Here is a 25,612-nt window from a genome sequence, read left to right on the forward strand (position 1 = left end):
AAAACCCCATATAACTCTTGAGTCTTGACCTGTTCTAAAGAGAATATTTTCATACATCTCTCCACTTTCTTAGTCAAACACAGAAACCCTAAATTAAGGGCTTTCAAACCTTGCAACACTTGGGTTGCCTCACAGGGATGGTGTGAAGATCATAACCCTTGTAAGTTATAAGTTATCTAGAAACCATAGTTCTGTTTTGTTTTCTAAGTTGTGTATTTCTGTTCCCCATTCCTTTTGTTTATCTTGGTGTGTACCTAGGACAAACTTTTAAAAATTGGTTCCTAACCTTGAGATACTTCTTTTAGGCAATCCACTGCCACTTCCTCCTCTCCTGCAGGGCTCTTCCCTTGCCCAGCCTTGTTCTCCACAAGCTCCTTGTCAGCCTTTGCACCCACTCTTTGCAGCCTTTGTGCCTGCCTGTGCCCATGACGACTTGTCTGTTGGCTGTTGTGGGTTTTCCGGGCTGTATTGCCGTGGTCTTGGCATTGTAATTCCTGATGTTTCGTCAGCAGCTGTGGCTGGCATCTTCAGAGGTGTAGCACCAAAAGACAGAGCTCTCTCAGTGTCACAGTGTGGAAAAGATGTAGGTCATTTGTATCTACTCAGGAGGGGTGGGGTTGAGCTGAGTCATCCTGTAAGAGTTTCCCAGGGTGTGGAATGCTAATGGCGGGAGGCTTCACTGTATCCTGAGGAGGTTCTTTTGCATATGGATTGGTACTTGATGTGCTAATCTTCTCTGCAGGGCTATTGTCGGGGATAGAATGTTTTGTTAGCCTGGTGTTTTTCAGAACTGGAAACCATGCTCTGTTCATTCTTAAGGTTTCTTCTTTCCTGTTGAAGTTTTGCTTATGCTTGTGAATTTCAATGGCTTCCCTGTGCAGTCTGACAAAGTAGTTGGAAGTGTTGTCCAGTATTTTGGTGTCCTGGAATAAGATACTGTGCCCTGTTTGAGTTAGGCTATGTTCAGCCACTGCTGATTTTTCAGGTTGTCCAAGTCTGCAGTGTCTTTCATGTTCTTTTATTCTTGTCTGGATGCTACGCTTTGTGGTCCCGATGTAAACTTGTCCACAGCTGCAGGGTATACGGTATACTCCTGCAGAGGTGAGGGGGTCTCTACTGTCTTTTGCTGATCATAGCATCTGTTGTATTTTTCGGATGGGTCTGAATACTGCTTGAAGGTTATGCTTTTTCATAAGCTTTCCCATCTGATCAGTAATTCCTTTGATATATGGCAAAAACACTTTTCCTGTAGGAGACTGTTTTTCCTTGGTTGTTTGATTCATCCTGGGTTTGATTGCTCTTCGGATTTCATTTCTGGAGTAGCCATTTGCCTGAAGTGCGTGGTTTAGATGATTAATTTCCTCATTGAGAAAGTGCGGCTCACATATCCGTCTTGCACGATCCACTAATGTTTTCATTATGCCTCTTTTCTGTCGGGGGTGGTGATTGGAGTTTTTGTGTAAGTACCGATCAGTGTGAGTTGGTTTCCTGTAGACCTTGTGACCTAACTGAAAGTTTGCTTTGCGGATGACCAAGGTATCCAGGAATGGGAGTTTTCCCTCGATTTCTTTCTCTTTTTTTTTTTTGAAATTTTTTTTTATTGGGTTAGAATCAATTATTTTCACATTACAATCCATTCTCCCATTTTCCAATTTCTAACCCCCTCCCTTTCCCCCCCTTTTTGTTGACTTCCAACAGTTTTCCAACCCTTTGTCCCTTTTCCCTTACTCCTTTTAAATTCCTCTATCTAACAAATATATATTCTCCCTTTATTCTAAGCAATACTTCTTTAACTATTCTTAATACTCTGTACCCAAACTATGAGTCCTTATTTCCATATTGGGTAGACAATTTATCCCATTTTCCATAATTCCGATTTCAAATATTTCTATAGATCATAAACCATATAAATCATACATTCATTTAAATCAAACAATTTGACTTATGCTCTATATGTTACTCATTCTATCTTCTTCTTTCTATTTTAGTTATATTTAATTACTTTAATATTTCTATTCCCCTTCAATAATAATTCTATATAACTATCATCATATAATCAATCAATTTGACTCATATATATCTTCAAATAAACATATTCAGTTTGGTACATTACACAAGTCTTACAAAAAAGAAAATATTATTAGTTAATCAGTCCTTATAGTTAACCCTTATGGTTAGTTATTTTCTATCGATATTCTATTTGTTAATCTATATATATCAATCTATTAACCTAACTGCTTAGAGATTCACGTTTATCTCTTCTCCCCCCCGGTAAAGTCACCCCCCTCTACATTTTATTGTACTTCAATAGTTCTTAAACTGCCACAGTTCTCCTCCCACCTCCCATTTCTTCTCCAAATATTGTTTCAGCTTCTCCCAGTCTGTGTTAAACTGCCCTGAGTCCAGATTTCTCAGTTTTCTTGTCATCTTGTCCATTTCTGCCATGTACAGCAATTTGTAGATCCAATGTTCAATAGTTGGCACTTCTTGTACTTTCCATTTTTGCGCATACAAAAGTCTGGCTGCTGCCGTCATGTAAAATATCAACGTCCTATGATGGGCTGGAATTCCCTCCATTCCCAAGTTTAGTAGCAGGAGTTCTGGGTTCTTATTTACTTGAAATTGCAAAATTTCACTCATTTCTCTTATTATTTCCCCCCAGTACTGCCTGGCTACCTCACATGACCACCACATATGATAGAGGGAGCCCTCACGCATCCTGCATTTCCAGCATTTATTAGAAGTGTTCAAATTCCCTAGCGCAATCTTCTTTGGTGTCATGTACCAACGATAGATCATTTTGTAAATGTTCTCTTTAATGCTCGTACATGTCGTTGTCTTCATTGTAGTCTTCCACAAGTATTCCCATGCCTCCATTGTTATTTCTTTATTAAAATTTATAGCCCATTTCACCATTTGTGTTTTAACTATCTCATCCTCAGTATACCATTTCAACAGTACTTGGTATACCTTAGATATTCTTTTCTTGTCCTCTTTAAGAAGGGTCTGCTCTAGTTCCGAGTTCTCTATTCGTATACCTCCCTTTACAGAGTCCGAATTATATAAATCTCTAATCTGTCTGTACTGGAACCAGTCATAATAAGGTGATAGTTCCTCCTGCGTCTTTATTCTGAGTTTAGATGCTTCAGTTCTAGTTATTTCTTTGTAAGTTAAACATTGTTGCTCATTATCAACAGCTCTCGGATCTATCACCTCATATGGAACTACCCACAAAGGGGTTCCTTCTTGTAAATAAATTCTGTACTTCTTCCAGATTGTATATAAACTTCTCCGTATATAATGATGCAGGAACATCGAGTTCACCTTTACTTTATCATGCCATAGGTATGCGTGCCATCCAAATATTTTTTTGTATCCCTCTAGGACTAGTAATTTCTTGTTCTTTAACGTCATCCACTCTTTCAACCACACTAGGCAGATTGCATCATGGTAAAGTCTCAGATTGGGCAGTTGCATTCCGCCTCTTTCTTTTGCGTCTTGTAGAACTTTCATTTTCACTCGAGGCTTCTTGCCTGCCCATACAAAATCTGATATTTTCCTCTGCCATTTTTCGAATTGTTTAGAGTCTCTGATGATTGGTATTGTCTGTAGCAAAAACATTACTCTTGGTAACACATTCATCTTAACTGCTGCAATCCTACCCAACCATGACAGATTCAGCCTATTCCATTTAATCAAGTCTCTCTCTATCTGAATCCATAGTTTTTCATAGTTGTTTTTAAATAAATCTATATTCTTTGCAGTCAGTTCAATTCCCAAATATTTCACCGTACTTGTTACTTCACAGTCCGTTATTTCCGTTAACAATTGTTGTTTCTGCTTAGTCATATTTTTGCATAGTATCTTTGACTTCTTTTTATTAATATAAAAACCTGCCAGGTCTCCAAACTCCTTAATCTTATCTATCACTTTTGGCATGTTCTCCAATGGGTCCTCTACAATTAACATTATATCATCCGCAAATGCTCTGACCTTGTATGAATAGTCCTTTATTTTTATTCCTCGAATTTCTTCGTCTTGTCGTATTTGTATCATCAGGATCTCCAATACTAAAATGAACAACAGTGGAGACAACGGGCAACCTTGTCTTGTTCCTTTACTTATAGTCAATTTCTTGGTCGCTTCATCGTTCACCACAATTGCTGCAGTCTGGTCTCTGTAAATTTCCTTAATTGCTCTGATGAATCTTTCTCCCAATTGTAGCTTTTCCATAGTGGCAAACATAAAATCCCAGTTTAAATTGTCAAACGCCTTTTCAGCGTCAACAAAGAAGAAACCAACCTCTTTGTCACAACGCTTGTCATAATATTCAATAGCATTAATCACTGTCCTTAGATTGTCTCTTATTTGTCTGTCTGGCAAAAAGCCTGCTTGTTCCTCCTCTATAACTTCCGAGAGCCACCCCTTCAGTCTCTCCGCCAATATCTTCGCAAAGATTTTATAGTCATTGTTAAGTAACGATATAGGTCTGTAATTTTTCACATTAGTCAAGTCTTGGCCCTCTTTTGGGATCAATGATATGTTCGCTTCACTCCAGGTATCTGGAATCCTTTGATCCCTTAGAACTCCATTGATCACCTCTTTTAGGAATGGTGCCAGTTCATTGGCCATTGTCTTATAAAATTTAGCCGTAAGTCCATCTGGCCCTGGCGCCTTTCCTAAATTTGCAGATTGTATTGCCTTACTTATTTCCTCGTCCGTTACTTCACTGTTCAATTTATTTCTCCAAACTTCCGAGATTTCTGGAAGTTTCGTTTTCTCCAAATATGACGCTATTGATTCTTTATTTACTTCTTTCTTATTATACAGCTTAGCGTAAAATTTATAAAAGGCTCTACTAATGGTAGTCTGTTCCAAATACGTTTTGTTGTCTTCACAAATTTTATTTATTATTTTCTTTTCCCTTCTCTTCTTCAATTGCCATGCCAGGTACTTCCCAGGTTTATTTGCACCTTCAAACGCTTTCTGGTTCAGTCTTTTAAGGTTCCACTCCAATTCTTTGTTACTCATTGCTGTTAGCTGTTCTTGAAGTATTTTAATTTCCTGATATAATTTCTTTTTCCCTGGTCTCTTTTTTAACTGTGTTTCTTTGGCTTTTATTTTCTCCTCAATCTCTTGTCTTTTCTCCTCTTTCTTCTTTCTTGCTCTACCATTTAAGTCCATTAGTATGCCCCTTATAACCGCCTTATAAGCATCCCAAACTTTATCAGTTGGTACTTCTTTATTCACGTTGTATTGTATGAAGAACTTTGTCTCTCTTCTCAGTATCTCCATATTCTCTCCTTCCTGTAGCAAGTCCTCATTTATTCTCCATGCTTTCCTTTTTCTCCTTTTCCCTAATTTCCACATAATTGGGTTGTGATCTGAGCCTACCATCGGCATTATTTCTACCTCCTTAGTCCATAACGCTAAGTCTTTTGAGGCCCAGATCATATCAATTCTTGATAATGTAGAGTGCCTTGCAGAATAAAAAGTAAACTGTCTGCTTTTGGGATATTCTCTTCTCCATACATCTTCCAGAGTCTCCTGTTGAGTCAACTCAAAAAAGAGCTTTGGTAATAATCCTCTTTTCTTTTGTGCCGTTATTGTCTTTTTATCTAATTCCAAGTCTGTCACTCCATTGAAGTCTCCAGCAAGAATTATCTGGTCATATGAAAGATCGTCTAGTTGCTTCCTCAAATCCTCAAAGAAGCTTTCTTTTGCACCGTTGGGTGCATAAACTCCGACTACCAACACTCTCTTTAAGTTCCAAGTACATTCCACTGCTATAAATCTGGCTTCCACATCTTTCATTACAAATTTTGGCTGTAGCTCCTCTTTTATATACACCACCACTCCTCTTTTTTTCTTACTTGAGGCCGCTACAAATTCCTTGCCCAATTTTCCCAATTTTAAATATTTTACATCTTGCTTTCGAATATGGGTCTCTTGCAAACAAACAATATCACATTTTTGTTTTAATAGCCAGTGGAAGATATTTTTTCTCTTGTTCGGTGAATTTAGTCCATTTACATTCCAAGATAAAACTTTACACTCCATACTCATAGTCTTGTTGGTAAGTCTTTTTCATTGTCCCTTATAAATCGCTCCATCTCCCGCTCAGATCTAATGCGCTTTTTGGCACCTCCAAATTCAAAGGACAAACCTTCTGGAAGCTCCCATCTGTACCTGATTTTCATGTCCTTCAACATCTGGATTAGCGCTTTATATTTTTTCCGATCTAGTAACACTGATCTGGGTAATTCCTTCATTATGATAATTGTCTTGCCATCGATCTCCAATGGGTCTTGAAACTGTTTAGTCACAATCTTCTCTTTCATGTTTCGTGTTGTAAATTGCACAATCACATCTCTTGGTACTTTCCTCTGGGTTGCAATTCTCGAGTTTACGCGATATGCCACATCAAGGATAGCCACAACTTCCTCCTCCTCCTTCCCCAGGTATTCAGCTAACACCTCCGTCATCTGTTCTAGCGCTGTCTTTCCTTCCATCTCCGGCAGACCGCGAAATCTCAGCTGCTTCTCCATGTGTCTACTTTCCGCAACCGCCATTCTTCCCCTCATCAGTCTCATCTCTGTTTGTTGCGTGTCTGCTAAATTCTCCATCGCTCCTTCTACTGTTTTAACTCTCTGCTGCGTTCCTTGTAATTCATTTTGTATTGTTTCCATACCTTTCTTCACTTCTGACAGCTCCGATTTTACTTCTGACAGCTCCGATTTTACTGTCTGTTTAACCTCTTTGATCAGCTCCAATTTCATGTCTTTGAATTCTTTAATCACCTCTAAAAGTTTTTTATCCAGGTTTTCTATTGCCGATTGCCACTCTTTTTTTGACATCGTGGGGCTTGCTTTAGCTCGCTCCCACGAGTCCGCTCTCTTCCTTAACTCCGTGGCGTTAAATTTAATACCTTTTTTGTTTCAAATGTCCCGGTATTCTTGCATAAATTTGTTTTTAAAGAGTCCAAAATGTCGGGCGTCTTTTCTCTATGGTCTCTCTATGATTTTGTAATCCAAAATGGCCTACTTCCTTTTCCGCTGAAGCCGCGACCCTTCCCCTTTCAAAGATGGCGATTCCCTTCTTCCTGCCCTCCAGCAAGGGCCGCTTCTCTCCAGCCACTCTATTGTTATTACGCACTTCCTGTCTCCCGACTTCCCACAGCAGATCTCGCGATGGTGTCTTTTTCTCACAGCCCCATAACCGCAAGTATTCAAAACAATAGTCCGATTTCTTTAATAACTTCTTTAAACTTAGTCTCTTTTCAAATACAACTCTTGCCGAATCTTCCCCTCCTTTTCATTAGTCTGTTGCAGTTTAAAAATCTACTTTTTTTCCTCTCTGCTTTTATCAATCTGTCCCGTATCGGAAGATAGTGATCTTTACCTTCTCCTTCACTTTTCTCGGGTTGTAATTGCTGTTTCGATTTTAACTGCTCCTCTCCACTTCTTCCCCCAATCGAAGCTTGGGTATGTAGGTCTTATGCCAGCCGAATTGGCCCCAGAACTGCCGCAGAGATTGTAGCCGACCCGTCGCAGGGTGGGACCTGAAGGATCGGGAGGGGACCCATTGTGTAGAGCCCCCCCTCGTCCGAGATCTAACTCACCCTAGGGTCTTGAGCGTTCTTTGCCTGCTCTCCGCCTGAGAGCAGTCGGCCGCGGGCTATTTTCACCCCGCCGGCCGCTTAAAACGAATCAAAAGTACAATCTAAGGCAAAATGTTGTTTTCATTCTTGATTTATTTTACAGATTAGTACTGTTGGATCCCTCTGCCCTGCTAGCCCCGTTAGGCACCAACTGCCACTGATGAGTCTTTCTTCTGCCCGAGTGTTCTAAAAATGTCAAAGTGGCAAACAACTGGAGTATTTTAGGGATTGAATTTACTGGCAGTGTTTTGAAAGGAGAAGTGGTAACGCAGAGCTGAAATGAGCTAGAGTTGTTGCTAGTAGTATAAAAATCCAGAGAAGGCTTTAAAGGCTTTCTAATTGCTTTTGAGTTCCATAGGAAGAGAAATTTTGCAAGATTTCAGTGGCAATAAGGCCCTTCTGAGTAACTTTTTTGTTACTGACAGGCAGCGCCAAATAGCTATATACCATGAACTTGGCTGTGATGACTATACTCATCTGGTCTGTGCTAAGAAGTAAGTGGGTGCCTGAAGTAGATTAGATACCGAACATACCCAGATGTAGAAGGCATCTTATTACTGTCAGTGTGATTACTTGTATGTATAAAATAGCTATCACAGATAAAATGGTGTAGCAGCTGATTCACATGACTGAAACCCAAAGTGCTCTGGTAACATGAAGAACCTTGTGAGTTTGATGTAGATCTTTCACATGCCAGAGTCACCTATAATCAGTACGAATATTAATGTTTCTCTTGCAAACATCTAAGACGCTGGATTTAATTGTTTGTTAAATGGGTAAAAGTACTGTAGTGATAATATAATCAATTACAATATCAGAATTACTTGAACAACATTTCAAAATATATAGGCAATTGGCCTTTTTGTCAATTGCAGATGGTTTGTGTACTGTACTAAGAAGAGCTCTAAGGAGTCTATTAGAGCTGTCGCGATCTGTTCCTTGTGACTGCCTCATGTATATTTGTGCTACGTATATACAGTGGTTGCCCATCCACTAGGTGTGGCTGGCTACTCACAGCTGGAAAGAAGAGGATGGGCAGTGGCTTCTTGCTCCGTGGCTCAGCAGGGAGTGAGAAGGGTGGGAGTTGCTGCACCCTACCTCATGCAACTAATAGGGGAAAAGGGGGACAGGCAGCAGCTTCTCACCGCCTGGAGAGGAGAGGAGGGCAGGAGTAATCTTGCTGCCTTCCTGTGGCCCAGCAAAGGGTGGGGGCCAGGAGGGAGGGCACTGCATTCTTGTAGAGGGGTAGTGTGGCTTAGTTGCCCTAACCTAGTGTGCCCAAACAGCTTTGTAACATTCCTACCTCAGCATTTCTCCTTCACTGCATGTTGTTGAAGCCTATTCTATGCTTGCGTTACACTGTTCTTAGCTTAAGGAGTAGGATGTGTTAGTAAACTGATTGTAATGAATTTTTAAATTTAAAAATGTCAATAGAACAAATGTTTGCTGTCTGAGCCTATCTCTGAGTAAACATACATGAGTGAGTTCATGGTTGTAGCCTTAATACAAGAGGGAATCTTATCTCACCTCTCTTTCATCCCAGATTCATGGTTAAACACATTTATTTTGTGGTAAGAGGTGTTCTCTGAAAGCAAGCCTGCTACCTAAAGGAAACATGGGATTATTCCATGTATATCTTTTTTAGTTCTGGGTGGAATATGAAAGTGCTGATACAGAAGGTTCCTGTATCCTGAGTAAAAGAAAACTACAATTAGAGTTGTCTTGTATTGTAATTGCTTACAATGTAATGTATTTTATATATCTGTGGCATATTTGTTTCTCTTACAGACTGTTAAAGTGTACACTTAAAAAAATAATAATATTGTTTCAGTTTAATATTGTTTTCCCTTTATTGCAGATCACCCTTCGCTGCTGTGACAGATTATTCTGTTACACGAAATAATATTATACAGCTCTGTCTTGAATTAACAACGATTGTACAGCAGGTATGAGATCACTTGCATTTCTTATCTAATTTTATTTTTAAAGCACCATGTTTAAAGACTTTAAAAATGTGGGAAATGGATTTAATGAAAGAGATTCTGTGTACCTTTTAGGTGCCTTCTATTACTGTTATGCACTTTTACTATTCTCAGGAGCTAATGCTGTATTTGTAACACAATTTGCAAGAAAATAAGACTTGAAACAAAAGACCAAAGCAGAATGTATGTTATACATGTAAATAGACATGGGCATGAAATGCATTACAAACTTCAAAAACCCACGAAATTGGCGATCGCTCGATCGCGATCCAGCAGTTCGTGATTGTCCACGGCAAACGAACCAGTGTTCGGAAGAAGCCTGGTTCGGTGCGTTTGGCTGTGAAGCCAGACAGTCAGGCGCCAGCAATCAATTCCCCTGGAAACGGAGCCGGGGGAATGTCTGAACTCTGTCAGTGTTCCTTCTGTCACCCTGGAAACCCGAATCGAAGCCCAGCTTACCTTCATCGACAGGTCTTCCTTCCAACCATGGAGTTGCAAAGTGGTTACAAGTTGGGAGAAGACACCCAGGGGAGGGAGGGGGGAGGGGTGTTCTGTAGCCACAGGCACTCCGATCTAATCCCTGTAAACCCTGATAGGCAGCTATGAAAGCCAAACACAGACCTCCTGCATTGCTCTATGGGACCTCAGCTTATAAAAAGCACTGCGCTCCTAGGCTGGCTTTCACTTTCAGCGAGCAGTGGAGTATGAGAACTGTTGCTTGCTACTTGCTAGTCTTTGGGGAGAGACAGAGAGAGTATAATTGAGCTTGGATTTTTGTGGGTTTCCCCTGGGGGCCTCGGATTGGAGAGGGTATAACTCCAAGATCCCTATTGCAATTTTGACCAAACTTGGGTGCTGGCTGGAGGGGAGCCTGCTACACACTCCCTGTGAATATGGGCTCTCTAAGTGTAACAGGGGCCGTTCTGGTGTCTGCGAACCGGTTCGGCAATGCGAAATGTCCGTTGCAGTTCATGACTTCAGGATCGTCATTGGCACCAAACCATGAATCGCAGATTTGTTAATTTTTTTTGGTTTGTGCCCATGTCTACATGTAAATCACTGTGAGAAGTAAGATCAATATACTGTGAAGCTTGCTACCAGGTAGATTGTGCTTAACAAGCACCTGTTTATGCCTTGACACCTGTTCTTTACTTGATACAGAAACCCCTTTGTGAAACTGCCTATGCAAAATGTTGCAATGAAAGCTAGTTTAAAGCTAATTAGATTAGCAGAACCTTTCAAGGCTGAGATAAAACCACAAAGCAGAGGAATGGGTGCTGAATGTAACTTTAAGCACATTTCTAGGGAAGGGAGAGCGCTTCTCTCCCATGGAACCCAGAGAAATATTCTCTGCTTGAAACCCACAAGGTTGCCAAAAGCAACAGCGGGGCGCCTTTACTAACTGTTACATGGACCAAAGGAATGGGCATGAATGAAAAGCCTATGAAAGAGATGTGTGGGAAAGGAAGGAAGATGGTCCTTCGAGAGATAGACCAAGGGCAGATAAGATAAGCAATGGCAATTGGGTAATATTGTAATTGTGCTGTTGACCTAAGTTGTTTCTTCCAATAAGAATACCCTTAGACACTTGTATCATGAGAGGTGGTTGCCCACTGGAGTCAATGGGGGCCACTGTATTTTCTTAGCCAATGGAATAACAAATATTATAATCAACCAAAAGGTATTAATTGCTTTGTACTGCTATTGTAGCTTTGATGAGCGTTGGGCATGAGGGGACCTTTTACTCTTTGTGTAACCATCGCTCTTCCATCGTTTAATGAACGGTTATAGATTGCTTCATCCGCAGACTCCGCGTCTGTCTCTTATTATGATTGGCTAAAGGAACATTCGGGATACCGGTTGTGTCCAAGAAAAACAAATGTCCTCTATGTTTAAAAGTCTCAGTTATTTTATTTATTTCATTGTTTTCTGCATACTAACCTGAGAGGTCCTTAAGGCAGTTAATTTGGCACATGAAATGTCTCTCAAATTCCAATTTTGTAAATTTATTATTTCTTTTCAGTTCTGAGGTATGGCAAGGGAGACTTTATATATACTCTTATTTTATGTTAAGACATTCTTTTACATAATCTTAGATTTGCTCAATGCTTACTATTAAATCTTTTGCAAATACCATGCATATCCCGATAGATGGATTTATGGGGAAAACACGGAGGTGTTTTTCCTAGGAAGACCCATCATTACATCAGGAGATGTTACTGCAGCATACCAGTTAGTTAATGCTTGTATATGCTCTTAACCATGGACTGGCCACCCCATTACTGCCTCTTCTTTCCCTCTTTCTCCTGTTTGGGAACAAAATGATCACTTGCTGGTTACCTGAGATGGATGACCTCTAGCCTTGAAATGGTGATCCACTTCTATCTCAGGCACTTGGCTGTGGGGCACTTTCTTTCCTGCTGTTCATTTACTCCTCACTATTACTAGCATAGTCTCATCTTCCCTCTGCTGGGAAACAAAGCACCACAGAATAGAATACCAGTGGCAGAAAGAATGAAATCTCTTCCTGTCTCTAGTATCCACATGCCCTTGCATGTTACTTTGTTAGCAGAAAGAAGTAAAGAGAAAGAGATTGCGGCAGAGAGCTGAATGGGCTAGTGAGAAAAAGCAAAATCATATAGTTCAATTCAAGTTTTATTTGAGCATGAATTTTTAATCCTAATGCAAGTAATCCACAATTTTACTATGCCCCTTTGGCAAGGCAATGTTATCTGTACATATTAAATATGAAGAACAATATTTAAAGATAAAGTTCTTATTATACAAGGTGAATAGTGATGTTATTAATGGAGGAAAGATAGAAGCTTGGGAGGAAAAAATGGGAAGTTTAATCGTGATTGATGAAACATCCAAGTGGAAATATCAGATGAGTCATTGGTGATGCAAGGTAGAACAGAGGCATCAGCAGCATGCATTTGCAATGAAATCCTTGGAAATTGATGAAGTAACTCAGGGGCAGTGTGTATAGAGAAAAAAGAAGAGGACCAAGCTCGGATTCCTGATGGACCCCACTGGACAAAGCAGTAGAGATGTTCCTTCCCTCTGCTGTTGTTGTATAAACATTGACTGGGAGATTAGGCAATTAGGAAAAGATAGACATCAGTACATGATAGTTGTTGCAACTATACTTATGTTTTTAGAGTTTTTGAATGTTGGGTTTTTTCAATAATTTTTTATTCTACTTCACTGTGTACATGAGTATGGTTTTAGCCTCATTTGCTCTGTAGCTACGTATTGACAAAATAAGCCCTGTACCTGAATTTTGGATCCATCATTTAAAAATATTTTTAAATTAATTATAGTCCACCTTTCTTACTGACACTCAAGGCAGATTATACAATGTAAGTCAACAAAATCAACAGGAAATCTGAAAACAAGCAAAAATCTGAAACAGAACTGAAAGCATAAGCATTTAAATATGGCACATTAAATAATGCAGAAATTTTGTAATAGGAGCATACTTACAACAAAAGACAGTACATACTATATACATTAGCACAGTCCATAGTCCCTGTCCCTTTACATAATCATCTTTGTGAAATATTTCATAACAATATGTAAAAAAGCCCTCTTGAATCATTCAGTTTTGCAGTTTGTGGGAAGCCGGTAGGAACCTTATTAACCTCATCAAGCGGGCCATTCCATAAGGTGGGGGTCACAGCAGAGATTGTATGTATACAGGGAGTTGTTGAATTTGTCCATTTGCAGGTTGGCACCTGCAGAAGGCCCTGTTAAGATGAGTGAAGCTGTCACGGCAGAGCATAGAAAGGGAGAAGTGGTCCTGCAGATATGAGGGACCAAGGTCATAAATGGTTTTGTATGTGATGGCAACTACCTTGAACTGAGGCCGCTAACTGATGGACAACTGGTGGACTGACTGCAGAATGGGAATGCATGCTGTGCCTTCTATGATAATAACTGATCTACAGCATTCTGCACCAACTGGAGTCTCTGAGTTGACTTAAAGGGGAGACCTATGTAGAGAGCATTAGTCTAGTCTCCATGTTACCATGATGTGTATCCAGATGGTCAAATCGGCCATGTCAAGATGTAAGGGCCATTTTGTGGGATAGACTGAACAGGAAGAAAGCATTTTTGTAGCTGCATTAACTTGTTTCTCCAGCAGCAATGCTGGATCCAGTAAAACCCCTAGGCCTTCATAGATCCCAGAATTCTGTCAATATTCATCACAGTAAAGGGGTCAAAATGATCCATAAGCAGACCATACAATGTATTAGGCATTTCTTATGCTTTGCATATGTTACAGCTGGCATCCAGATCAGAACATATTTGTGTTATTTTATCAGCAAAAAACTGACAGGGTTGTGAGGATAAAATGGAGGAGAGGAGATTTATGTAAGCCATCTTTGGTCCCCATTGGGGAGAAAACTGGGATATAAATGACAAATAAACAAAAAAAGTTTTAAATTTAATTTAATGTGATTTAGATTCATCATGGTTCTTCTGTGCAGTCCCACACTGGGACAGCACATACGCAGGCCTGCCGATGGAAAAACTTTCTTTAGCTTCTTTGGAGCTCCGCTAGGGGCTGCTTTTCTTCGTTCACATAAAGACCCATTTTCCCACCTAAACAGGCATGTGACCTACTGGAGGAGCGACCCTTCTTCCCTCAGTTCTCTCTTTGCCACCATGAAGAGAGGAACTGTGCTTCTGACCCCGTTCATCTTGTATACTCTTTCTTCTGACTGGATTCTTCTCATCTTGGACCTTGGACCATTTCTTAACCTTGTCTCTGATTTAATCCTGGTAATATAGACTCACTCATGCTGTTCCAGTCGAGTTTGTGGTTCAATTTTTGGGCTTCTCCACTATGGCACGGAAGACCATATTTAAAAAGTGCTTCCAGTGTGAGATGAAAATGACACATTCTTATCAGCACGATCTGTGTCTGATGTGTCTGGATGAGGGGCATAATGTTGAAGCCTGCCCTATTTGTCAGCAATTCTCCCCAAAGGCTCAAAATGAGAGAGCTCAAAGGCTCAAGACTGCTCTGTGGGAGAGAGTCTTCTCAGGCACAGACTCTGTGGTGGACAGAATGTGACCGCTAAGCACCAAACCATGTTGGATCTGAAGACCGACAAGCCCTCTGTCGCTCTGGATCGGCATTCCAAGGCTGTATCTGTGACTTCCTCTTGGTCTGTTCTGAGGTTGAAGCCGGCAGCTTCCAAACAACATGCTCCCCACACCATCGTGGAGCCGAGATCTTTGTTGGAACTGCTGGCAAAAAAGCCAAAGAAATCAAAGCACTCCTCCTGTTCCAGATCCATGGCTGATCGGAACCAAACTGCACATGAGCCCCAGCAGGAGGAAGTTATTCTAGTGAATCCGCAGACTCCATCACCTCATCTCCACTCCCCAGATAGGTCGTTGTTGGAGGGAGAACTGCAAGAGTTGGAGCCACCAACCTTGGGTCAGGATCTGGGACCCTGGGTAGCTGAGTCCGACTTTGAACCAACCATTTTCCATGAGCTGGCTCCGGTGTCAGAACCAGTGGTACAGATCTGCTCTTCGACACAAAGGATGAGTTCTCCATTGCCAAACCATAGAAGTGTACACAGATCTGAGTCACACTACTCATCGGAACCAAGATGGTCACATCATTGCCAACATCATCTTGCCTGCTATATTCCTCCCCCATACCATTGCCATTGGTCTGGAGGTTCACAGGGTTTTGATGCTCCAGATCCAAGGCCATCGACTTCTATGAGACCGTGGCTTCCACCTCCATCATCAGCTCAATTGCAACAGCAATATGATTCTGAGGAAGAGGAGGAGGATTCTCATTGGGTGGCTTCTAAGGTTGGGTCCAAGACATCATACCCATCGCCTGATGAAAATGTGGCACCGTCATTGGGTTCCCCATATGAGGATTTGTGCTTGTATTCTGAGCAAAAGTATAGGATGTCACAGGCATTAGACCTTTATGTCTCTTTTGCTGCACCTCGTACGACTGGTAAACTCTTGAGTAATCTATATGGAGATGCGCCTTCTGCTGTGGGATTTCCAACTGTAGAAGGCCTTAATGAGGTCATCCTAAAGGCCTAGGAGAAACCAGCAGAGATACCAGCAATGCCAAAGAGAGTAGAAGCCATGTACAAAACTAAAGAAGACACTTGGCCCTCTGTCTTTAAGCACTCCACGCCTTCATTTTTGGTAACAGAGGAGGTCTGTTGGCACCATACGAGGTTATATTTGACACCACCTGTCAAAAGAGGGCAGGAAGCTAGATGCCTATAGCACCAATATTCTGTCTCGTCATTGAACCTGAGGATAAGGAATAACCAGACTATAATAGGAGTTTACCAGTTATATCTTTGGGGAAAGCTCTCAGACTATGTGGCAGACCTTCCAGAAGACAAGAAGACAATGGTGTCCCTGCTTCAGACTGAGGCAATCCACATGTCAAAACAACAAATGAACACAGACCAGCATACTGTGGAGACTTCTGCAAAGGGGATGGCAGGCTCTGCCCTGATCAGATGCCACTCCTGGCTGAGATCAACAGCCCTACCACTGGAAACTAAACTCAAAGTGGAAGAATTGTTCCTTGAGGGTCCTGCTCTCTTTGCTGTAGAAAAAGAGAAAATAATCAAACGGCTCTGAAAAAGAAGAATCAAACAGCCAAATCTCTGGGCATCATCTCTGCTGGGCAACAAACCTTCAAGCACAGGTATTTTTCTAGGCACCAACAGGGCTATTAAAGTTATGAAAGGCCCTATAGACATTATCAGCAGCTGTGGAACCAGTTCCAACTTTCCTATCAGCCTCCTTAGCAATCTAGGAGATGTGGGTCTTACAGGCTGAAACCAACCCAGGTCCCACCTCAGTGTAAAGACACTTCGAACCAATCTAAACAGTTCTGACCTGTTGCAGGCACACCTAACCCGAATCCTTGTTTCACGGAGAGACTCTACATACCACTCTCAGTGGGAATCAGTTACATCTGATTCTTGGGTCTTCACCATTGTATGAAATCATTATGGGTTAAAATTTGTGGTGACACCTGATTTCATTGTACCTTCATCAGCAGCTAATAATGTACTGCCAGAATTTGAAGGGAAGATTCAGGCCTTTTTAGAGAAAGGGGCTATCCGTGAGGTTCCTGATTCCGAGAACAATCCTGGGTTTTTCTCAAGGGTTTTCCTTGTCCCTAAAAAGAATGGAGGTTTATGCCCTATTAGACCTCAGAGAACTAAACGGTTACTTCAGAGAATCAAAGTTCAAAATGGTTACACTTTCTGCTGTACTTCCCTTTTTGAACCTTAACAATTGGTTTGCTGTCCTGGACCTGAAGGATGTATATTTACATGTGGCAATTAGAAAGGATCACAGGAAACACCTTTGTTTTAAATATCTTTACAGAATATTTCAGTACACAGTCCTACCATTTGGCCTATCCACTGCACCTAGAGTATTCACCAAGGGTATGGCACCTGTGGTTGCCCATTTTAGAGCACATGGTTGTTCCATTTCCCCATATTTAGATGATTGGCTGATCTCTGCACCATCCCAATAAAAATTGCTCCAAGATGTTATGCTTCTACTTCAGGCATGTGCACACTTGGGTCTAGTGGTTAACTTTACTAAATCTAAACTTGAACCATCTAGGGTAGCCCCCTGTATTGGGGCCATTCTGGATGCCACTAGATAGAGCACCAACCATTCAATCTCTTGTTAACATGTTTTCCAAAAACCAATTTCAATCTGTATAGAGAATACAAAGGCTGCTAGGCCACATGGCTGCCACAATTTCAGTAGTACCTTTTGCTCCCCTGTGTATGAGGGTGCTACAGAATTGGTCTGTAAGAAAGTTCAGGGCAACACTACATTTACCTAACCATAGGTTCTCTATATCATGGCAGGTAATAAAATCTCTATAACTGGTGGTCAGTAGACACCAATCTATTCAGAGGTGTTCCTTTTGGCACTGAACATCACCACCATGTTGCCTTGCATATTATCTGTTGTTTTGAATATGTACTCCTATATACTACCTGTGCTTCATGTTATCTAATGTCAGTCATAGAACTGATTATGTTCTGTTTCAGCAATTCTTCAGCTCTGTATTAGATCCTTGCTAATGCTATGTCTTTGTAAAATGCTGTGACATTGTTTATGGAAATGCCCTTGACGCTGTATGGAAATGCTCTTGATACAGTATGGAAATGCCCTTTGATATTAATTGTACTAATCTCACACTATGTAATCCACCTTGAGTCTCAGTGAGAAAGGTGACCTATAATTGACATAAATAAATAAACACTATGATGTAATTGTAACAACTGATGCCTCCACTCTGGGTTGGGGGCACCCATTGCAATTCGGAGTCTATTCAAGGTACATGGTCAACTAAAGAGCAGTCTCTGAACATTAATGTATTGGAACTCAAAACCATCCATTTTGCACTTGTTTCTTTTGCAGCTCTTCTGTAAGGCAAAGAAGTTCAGATTCAGATGGACAACACTACAACAATGTACTATGTAAACAAGCAGGGAGGTACAGCCTCATTAGCCCTTTGTGTGGAGGCTACTGCCATTTAGGACTGGGCAATTGCCAACAGAGTCTCCCTGCAAGCCATTCACATCAAACAATTCCAAGGCAGATGTGCTCAGCAGGATACTGGGTGCCAATCAAGAGTGGTCTCTGAACAATGTGTATCTTGACTACATATTTGCCCAGTGGGGTACCTCAGAGGTGAATCTTTTTGCCACTGCAGCAAATGCAGAAGTCCCCCAGTATTTTACTCAATGGCAGGGAATGAACCCCAGTCTGTAGGAGATGCATTTCAACACATTTGGACAGGCATTTTATATATTCCTGCCATTCCCTCTCATATCAAAGGTGGTATGCAAGATACAACAGGACAACACTGACTGCATATTGATAACCCTGTTTTGGTCAAGACAAATATGGTTGCCAAGGTTACTAGAGCTGTCCAAATCTCCCTGCCACTAGTTCCATACATCCTGAAATGGGGAAACCTGCCTCACCACGACCCCAGCAGGTTGCATTTACACTTTGGTGCATCCTCTCTAGCCTCTGAATTGCTCACATATGAGGTTCAGCGGGTGCTATTAAGTGCCAGATGGCTGTCAACTAGGCAGTCTTATGCAGCCAAATGGAAGAGAATTCTTTACAGGGCTTGCAGTAGGGGCATTTCTGTTAGCAATTGTTCCTTATATTGCATCCTAGACTACCTGTGTCATTTGAGGCCTGAGGGTCTAGCCACTACATCATTGAAAGTGCATTTAGCTGCTATTTTGGCTTTTTACAAAAAGTTGAAGGAAGGACAGTATTTTCTCACCAAACTTCTCAATATTTTTTAAAGGGGATGCTCAATCTCTATTCTCCGGTCATATATCTGGTCCCTCAGTGGTTGTTATTACTAGTCTTATCACAGCTTATATTTCCCCCATTTGAACCTTTGGCAACTTGCTCAGTGCAGTTACTGTCCTGGAAAGTTGGGTTTCTGGTAGTAATCACCTCTGCAAAGAGAGTTAGTGAGTTGTCAGCTCTTAGGGATGACCCACCTTTTTTGAGGATTCACCTTAATAAGGTGGTACTCAGGCCTAGCCTCCAATTTTTGCCCAAAGTCATTTCAGGCTTTCATATGTCTCAGGATATCACTCTCCCTGTGTTTTACCCAAACCCTCAATCAAAAACTGAGACCACGCTCCATTTCCTAGATCTGAAGAGGGCACTGTCCTTCTGTCTGAATAGGACAAAAACAGCATCTGCTCAAACAATATCCAGGTGGATTGTGTCTGCAATCCTAACAGCGTATCAGAGGTGTCCCAGTTGCTAACATTTGTAGGGCAGCAACTTGGTCTTCTTCTGAAACATTCATTAAGCACTATGCTATGGATGTTAATACCACACAAGATGTGGCAGTATATATCAGTATAATGGATCTAGATATACTTTATAGAGTTTTTACTGTTGCTGTTGTACAGCTTATGTGTTCCAGTTTTCTATTTCACCTGCTTGTTGCAGTGATACTTTAATGTTAATCTAATAGAATTGAGTTGGAGAGATTCACCCCACCTCCTTATTATGTGTAGCTTGGTAATCTCCCAATGTGGAACTACACAGACGAATGACGATGAAAACAGGGTTGTACATACCTGTAACTGTTCATCGAGTTCTTCTGTGCAGGTACACATCCCTCCCTCCTGCTCTGTTGTGAAATCTCTCATACTATCTGGTTGTAGTTCATGGCGACTCAGGAGAACTGAGGGAAGAGAGGTCGCTCCTTTGGTAGGTCACTTGCCTGTTTAGGGAGGAAAATGGGTCTCTACTTGACCAAGGAGAAGAGGCCCCTAAAGGAGCCTCCACAGAAGAACTTGATGAACAATAGTTACAGGTATGTACAACCCTGTTTTATTTATAGTCCATCTTTCTCGCTTAGACTGAAGGCAGATTACAAAGTGTAAATCAATGCAGTCAACAGAGTGGGACATCCAATAGGCAATGTAATCGGATTAGGACAGCAGGAACCTTAAACAATGCATAAGTATGAACATGATATGTTAAACTATGCAGAAATTACATAGTAGGATAATACATACAGAAACAGGTAGTATAAACTGCTGTCTTGAAGTTTTTATCATCCATGATTAAGACAGCAGTTTATACTACCTTTTGCTGTATGTATTATCCTGCTGTGTAATTTCTGCATAGTTTAACAAGAGAAACCTTAGTCTAATGTCCCCCAAAACCGTATGGCACAGAAAGGAGATAAGGTTTTTACTATCCCTGATCATCTCCTTTTTGAGCCATTGGGTTTTGGGGGGCATTAGACTAAAGTTTCTCCTTTTTTCATTTTTACCACTTTAACCACTTACTTGTACTGCTGTATGTGAAAGGGAAAGGGCTTTGTTTCCATATGTACTTTTGAAAAGCAGCGTGTATCAAAATCTGATTGGTTTCCACTTTGTTGTACACATTGTGCATAGAACTGTTTGTCCTAAGACTGTCTCCTTGGCAACAAGAACCTTTCACAGATTATATAATAAATTATGTGTACAGTTAAGGTCTTTTCATAACTTAAGAGGCTAGAATATTTTAATGCCATTTGTACAAAAGTTAAGGCCTGCAGTATTTTTTTCTGTGTTTTAAAGGATGCATTTATTTGGTTTACAGTGCTTATTAGAGCCTTCTTATACTTCACTGTAAAAAAGAATATTGCCCCAGGGGACAGCTGCGTGGGCATCTTTACCTATTTGCTAGAAGTTTCACTTAACATTTCTATAATGAAGGTTTCTATCATACCACAGTGTAGGTGTTACTGCCTTCAGTTCTTTTTCACACAACCACCTCATGTTAATTAAAAAAATTATGTATGATAATTGCAATAAATTCCTGTATGATTCTCCATTAATTCATTACAATTTAAAGAGCGTTGTTGTAGTGGTAGTGGCATGAGAGGAAACAGGAAACAAGTTGAGAAAGAGGGAATGGGTAAGCACTGGAACAGGTAGATATTTTGTTATTTGCAAGATTATTCAGCAAGATATAATACAGGCAACTGTAGGTGTTTTCTATCAGGTTTTCTGGATATGTGATCCTCAAGAATTGGATCAGTTTTGGGCCTCTGTAATTCTGCACTTGAGGGAACCAGTTTGGTGTATTGGTTAAGAACAGCGGGACTCTAATCTGGAGAAATGGGTTTGATTCCCCACTCCTCCACTTGAAGCCAGCTGGGTGATCTTGGGTCAGTCACAGCTCTCTCAGAACTATCTCAGCCCCACCCACCTCACAAGGGTTGTGAGGATAATAATAACATAACTTATAAACCCCTCTAAGTGAGTGTTGCCCTGAAGGGCAGTATATAAATCAAATGTTGTTGTTGAACCAAAGTGATGTCTGTTTATTTTTTCTGCACTAGAAAAAATGTTTCTGCTGTAGGCTTTCTAGGGGACACATCAGTTTCATCAGTTGATTGATTGAGGTCACGTCAGTTTTGTCAGTTGATAGGCTGGGGAAACTTGCAAGCTTTTTTTTTAAGTCACCAATGTTGCAATGTTATTGTTTTAAAATTATTTTTAAAATGCCAAAAAAAAGAATGGATTAAAAAGTATAGGAAGCAAGAGGGAAACTTTAAAATATCAAGTGGGATTCAGCACTCTGTGCAGAGTTTTGTGTTAACTATATTGCAGGGTTTTTTTCCTGATACATGCAAGTTTTTTTAAGGCATCAAGGTTGCAATGTTGCTATTTAAAAAAGATTAAAAAGCAGGGAAGAAACTGTATTGGTTGCACTGGGGAATAAAGGGAAAGGTTAAAGGCAGGTACAGAGCCACACGTTACACAAAGCAAGCAGTCCGCACTTCAGAAAAGCCATGCTTTGACTTCACTGGGAAAAAATGTTGGTTTGTGTGGGCAGGAAGAAAAGCTGCTGAAGAGCTAGGGAAAGATTGATTCGGTGGCAGATGCAGCTTTTTCCCATGCAGAACACAAAAAAGTCTGGGAAGCAGTTTGGAGACTGAATTGAGGTATTTTGACTGTGCATGCAGAACTCTACAGAGAAATTGATGCGGTGTGGGGCCAGAACCAACGAAAAAGCCCCATGCAGAAAAGACCACAGAATGTACTGTGATTTTATTCTAAGTAAATGCAGAATTACAATTCTCATAGCTTATATTAAAACATATGGGAACTGGATGGAAATTGCATGTAACAAAATCCCTGACACTGTTTTTGTTAGGTAAAAGCTGCATTGGATGGGGATGCTTTATAGTGGAGAGGTGGAATGGGCAATGTATTAGCCTTTGGCTCCTTAACTTCAAACTGCCCCTGCCTGAAAGTAGCTGTAGGTTTTTTGTATACTAATAAATATGCATCTAGAAGGAAAAATCTTATTTCAAATATTTTAGTAATATAGAGTGCCTGGTGTGAAAGAAGTAGGTTAATTTTGCAAAATCTCGTATTTGAAAAAAAAATCCTCAAGTGTCTGTCACATTCTTTGGTATCAATGGCTAAAATTAACATAGACAGAGGGGAAACAGCTACATGAATATTTTGTATTCAAATCATTAAAAATACGGGACATTTATTTATTTACATTATGGTCTGCTTTTCTTATTGAGACTCGAGGTGTATTACACTGCATAATTCAATATTGTCAACAGCTGGAAAATTCAATAAACAATACAATAAGATATAGATTGCAGAAATTGGAAAACAAGCATAATGTGATACAGAGCTGAAACTATGTTGAAACAGAGCATAAGCAATTGGACATAACATAATAAACAACGGTAATAGACAATATGCAGTAGTATAGTCTTCAGTCCCTATCCCTTAATTGAACCATCTTTTTGAACCATTTCATTACAGCACAGCCCTATTACCTGTGTAAGAAAGCCCTCCTGAATACTGTTTCCAAGCCATTGGCAATTGGTTCTGCTGATTGTTGAGGTCTCCAACCAACATATCTCATGTTTTTATCACTTGCTGTTAATATATAGTATTAAGCTATGCTTTCCTGTCTAGGTTTACCAAATCATATACCAAAGTATATGATGGTAATAGGAATGGGTAGGGGAGACTCAGAGAGAGTCTCAGTCTGTGATGAAGTTGGCACAAAAAAAGAAAATATGTTAATGTTTCATGCACCTGGATCCCACAAGGGTAAACCTTTTCATCCTGTGGGAGAGTAGAAAATCTGCCAGATTGGACAGTGATTTGTAGCACATTAAAACAAGCCAAAAAAAAAAATGCTGGAGCACAACAGAACTGTGAGAAAACAGTGTAGTAAGGGCAGGATAATACAACAAACATTATATAAAGCAGTATATCCTATAGTCCTGTTCCCTTTATAAAAATACTTTCCTGAACTGGTCTGTTATAGTATAACCCTTCCAAATAACTGCGGTTTATATACTTTGCAGAATAACAGAAACATGAAGACTTCCTGACCCTCTCGGGCAAGTTATTCCATGAGGTGGGGGGGCACAACGGAGAATGCATGTGTTACGAGCAGCTGTTGATCTTAGGTATTTGCAGGGTGGCACATTCAGAAGGTTTTGCACAGATAAGCAAAGCTATCATGGCCATGCATAGCAGGAGAGTCAGTCCTGCAGATGTGAATGGCTAAGACCATGAACAGGTTTGTATGCAATAGCCAGGACCTTGAATTGAGTTTGGTAACTGATGGGCAGTCACCAATGGACTGCAGAATAGGTATAATACACATGATCTGCCTAGCTGTAGATGGGTAGCCATGTTTGTCTGTGGAAGTAAAAAACAGTGAGTCCAGTAGCACCTGTAAGACTAACAAAATATAAGACTATACCCTACCACAAATTTTGTTAAGCCTTATAGGTACTACTGGACTCTTGCTCTTTTCTACTGTCTACTCTCTGTCCCACCTGGAGTCATTCTGTACCACCTGGACTTTCTAAATTGACTTCAAAGGTAGACACATTACAGTAGTAGGGCTGGCGCCACCATTGAGGTGGTGAGGTGGGAGCCACGGGGCCAGAGGGGGTGCCAGGGGCAGAGGCACATGCCACGGAGCTGCTGTGCCTGGCCTGCAGCTGCTGCTGCAGCTGGCCAGCCCCGTGCCACCGCTGCTGCTGCCACACGACCCCGGCTGGGCGCAGCAGCCACGGGCCAGGCATGGCAGGCAGCTGGGGCAGCGTGTGGAGCGCAGGCATCCTTCTGATGCCGCCCCAGCCACCCGCTGGCCAATGGGCCCGGTTTTGCTGTGTGATGGTGTCATCACGTGATGAGGTCATCATGCAGTCTGGGGGTGCGCTGTGCATGCTGCGCACGCATGCATGGGAGGGTGGCCGCAGACACCAGAAACCCTGGCACCGGTGGTGTACAGTAGTCTAGTCTTGATGTGACCATAGCATAGATCCAGGTGGCTAGGTTGGCCAAGTCAAGATAGGGGGGCTATCTTCCTGTTTAAATGACCTTAGAAGAAAGCGTGTTTTTTTGCAGTTGCATTAACTTGGTTCTCCAGCAGTAATGCTGTCTCAGTATAATCCCTAGCCTCTTAACTGAGAATACAAGAATCAGCTGAATCCCTTTAAATGTAGGAAGCACAATGTCCTTCAAGACCTTAAGTTTCCCAGTGTGCATTATTGCTGTCTTGTTTAGCTTACGATTTTGAAATCTAAGCCCAATACCCAGTCTTTGCGTAGAATATTTATCATTATATCATGAAATGATATCTGCATTTTGACTTCACTTGCTTACTGTCATTATAGGTAGTGCTTATTTCTATATAATTCTTGTGCCTAGTCAGACAGTATTAATGGCCTTTTTCTTGACAGCAGCTAATACTCAATAACTTCCACTGAGCAGCAATTGAGGGAAAGAGTCCCAATATTAGTTCTTGGTCTTAATAATAATAAATGACCATCAATATGCGCAGTATTTTACAGAGGGACAAAAACCCCAGGAACCTTCAAATCATAATGTAGGTTGGAGGGAAAGGAAACAACAAAGTAATAAGAGGAATGTGTGAAAATACAGTGTTACATGTTTATGTGATGTCCAAGGGGTTAAAGGCATAAAGAGAAGCAAAAGTGCACAGATGGAACTGTTTAAGGGAACAGGAAAAACTTGCTGACTCAAGGGAGCTTGGCTAGGACAGGAAATACTAACTTGTGCCCTGTATGGGGGCAACTGTGGGGGGATATGGATAAGGATTAGTGTTGGATGTGGAACTTAGCAAGAGACCTAGTGTAGGATTTTAAGGAGATACATATTTTGTTGTTAGTGTTAGGCATGATGAATGATTTTGACAATTGACAATAGCTCTGGTGACATAGTTAATATCAGATATAAATGATTCTGTTACTCTCTTTGTGGTGAAATAAATAGGGGCAATTATTAAATACCAGAGAAAGAGCATTAAGTAAGCTTTCCCATTTTCTTCTGCTTAAGGCGATAGCTGTATCAGAGAGATAGACAAA

At 40.9% G+C, this 25,612-nt stretch overlaps 1 protein-coding gene across 4 annotated transcripts in view; it reads left to right on the forward strand.

Annotated features, from left to right (window-relative positions):
* CNKSR2 (connector enhancer of kinase suppressor of Ras 2) overlaps nt 1-25,612 on the forward strand; it is a 281,178-nt gene that overhangs the window by 52,574 nt on the left and 202,992 nt on the right. For all 4 annotated transcript variants that reach the window (XM_054973601.1, XM_054973600.1, XM_054973602.1 and 1 more), the window contains exon 4: nt 9,519-9,606. In XM_054973601.1, coding sequence (XP_054829576.1) covers nt 9,519-9,606 — 88 coding nt within the window. The remainder of the gene's footprint in view (nt 1-9,518; nt 9,607-25,612) is intronic.

Source organism: Eublepharis macularius, chromosome 3 (assembly GCF_028583425.1).
Source record: "Eublepharis macularius isolate TG4126 chromosome 3, MPM_Emac_v1.0, whole genome shotgun sequence".
In the NCBI taxonomy this organism is placed as follows: Eukaryota; Metazoa; Chordata; class Lepidosauria; order Squamata; family Eublepharidae; genus Eublepharis; species Eublepharis macularius.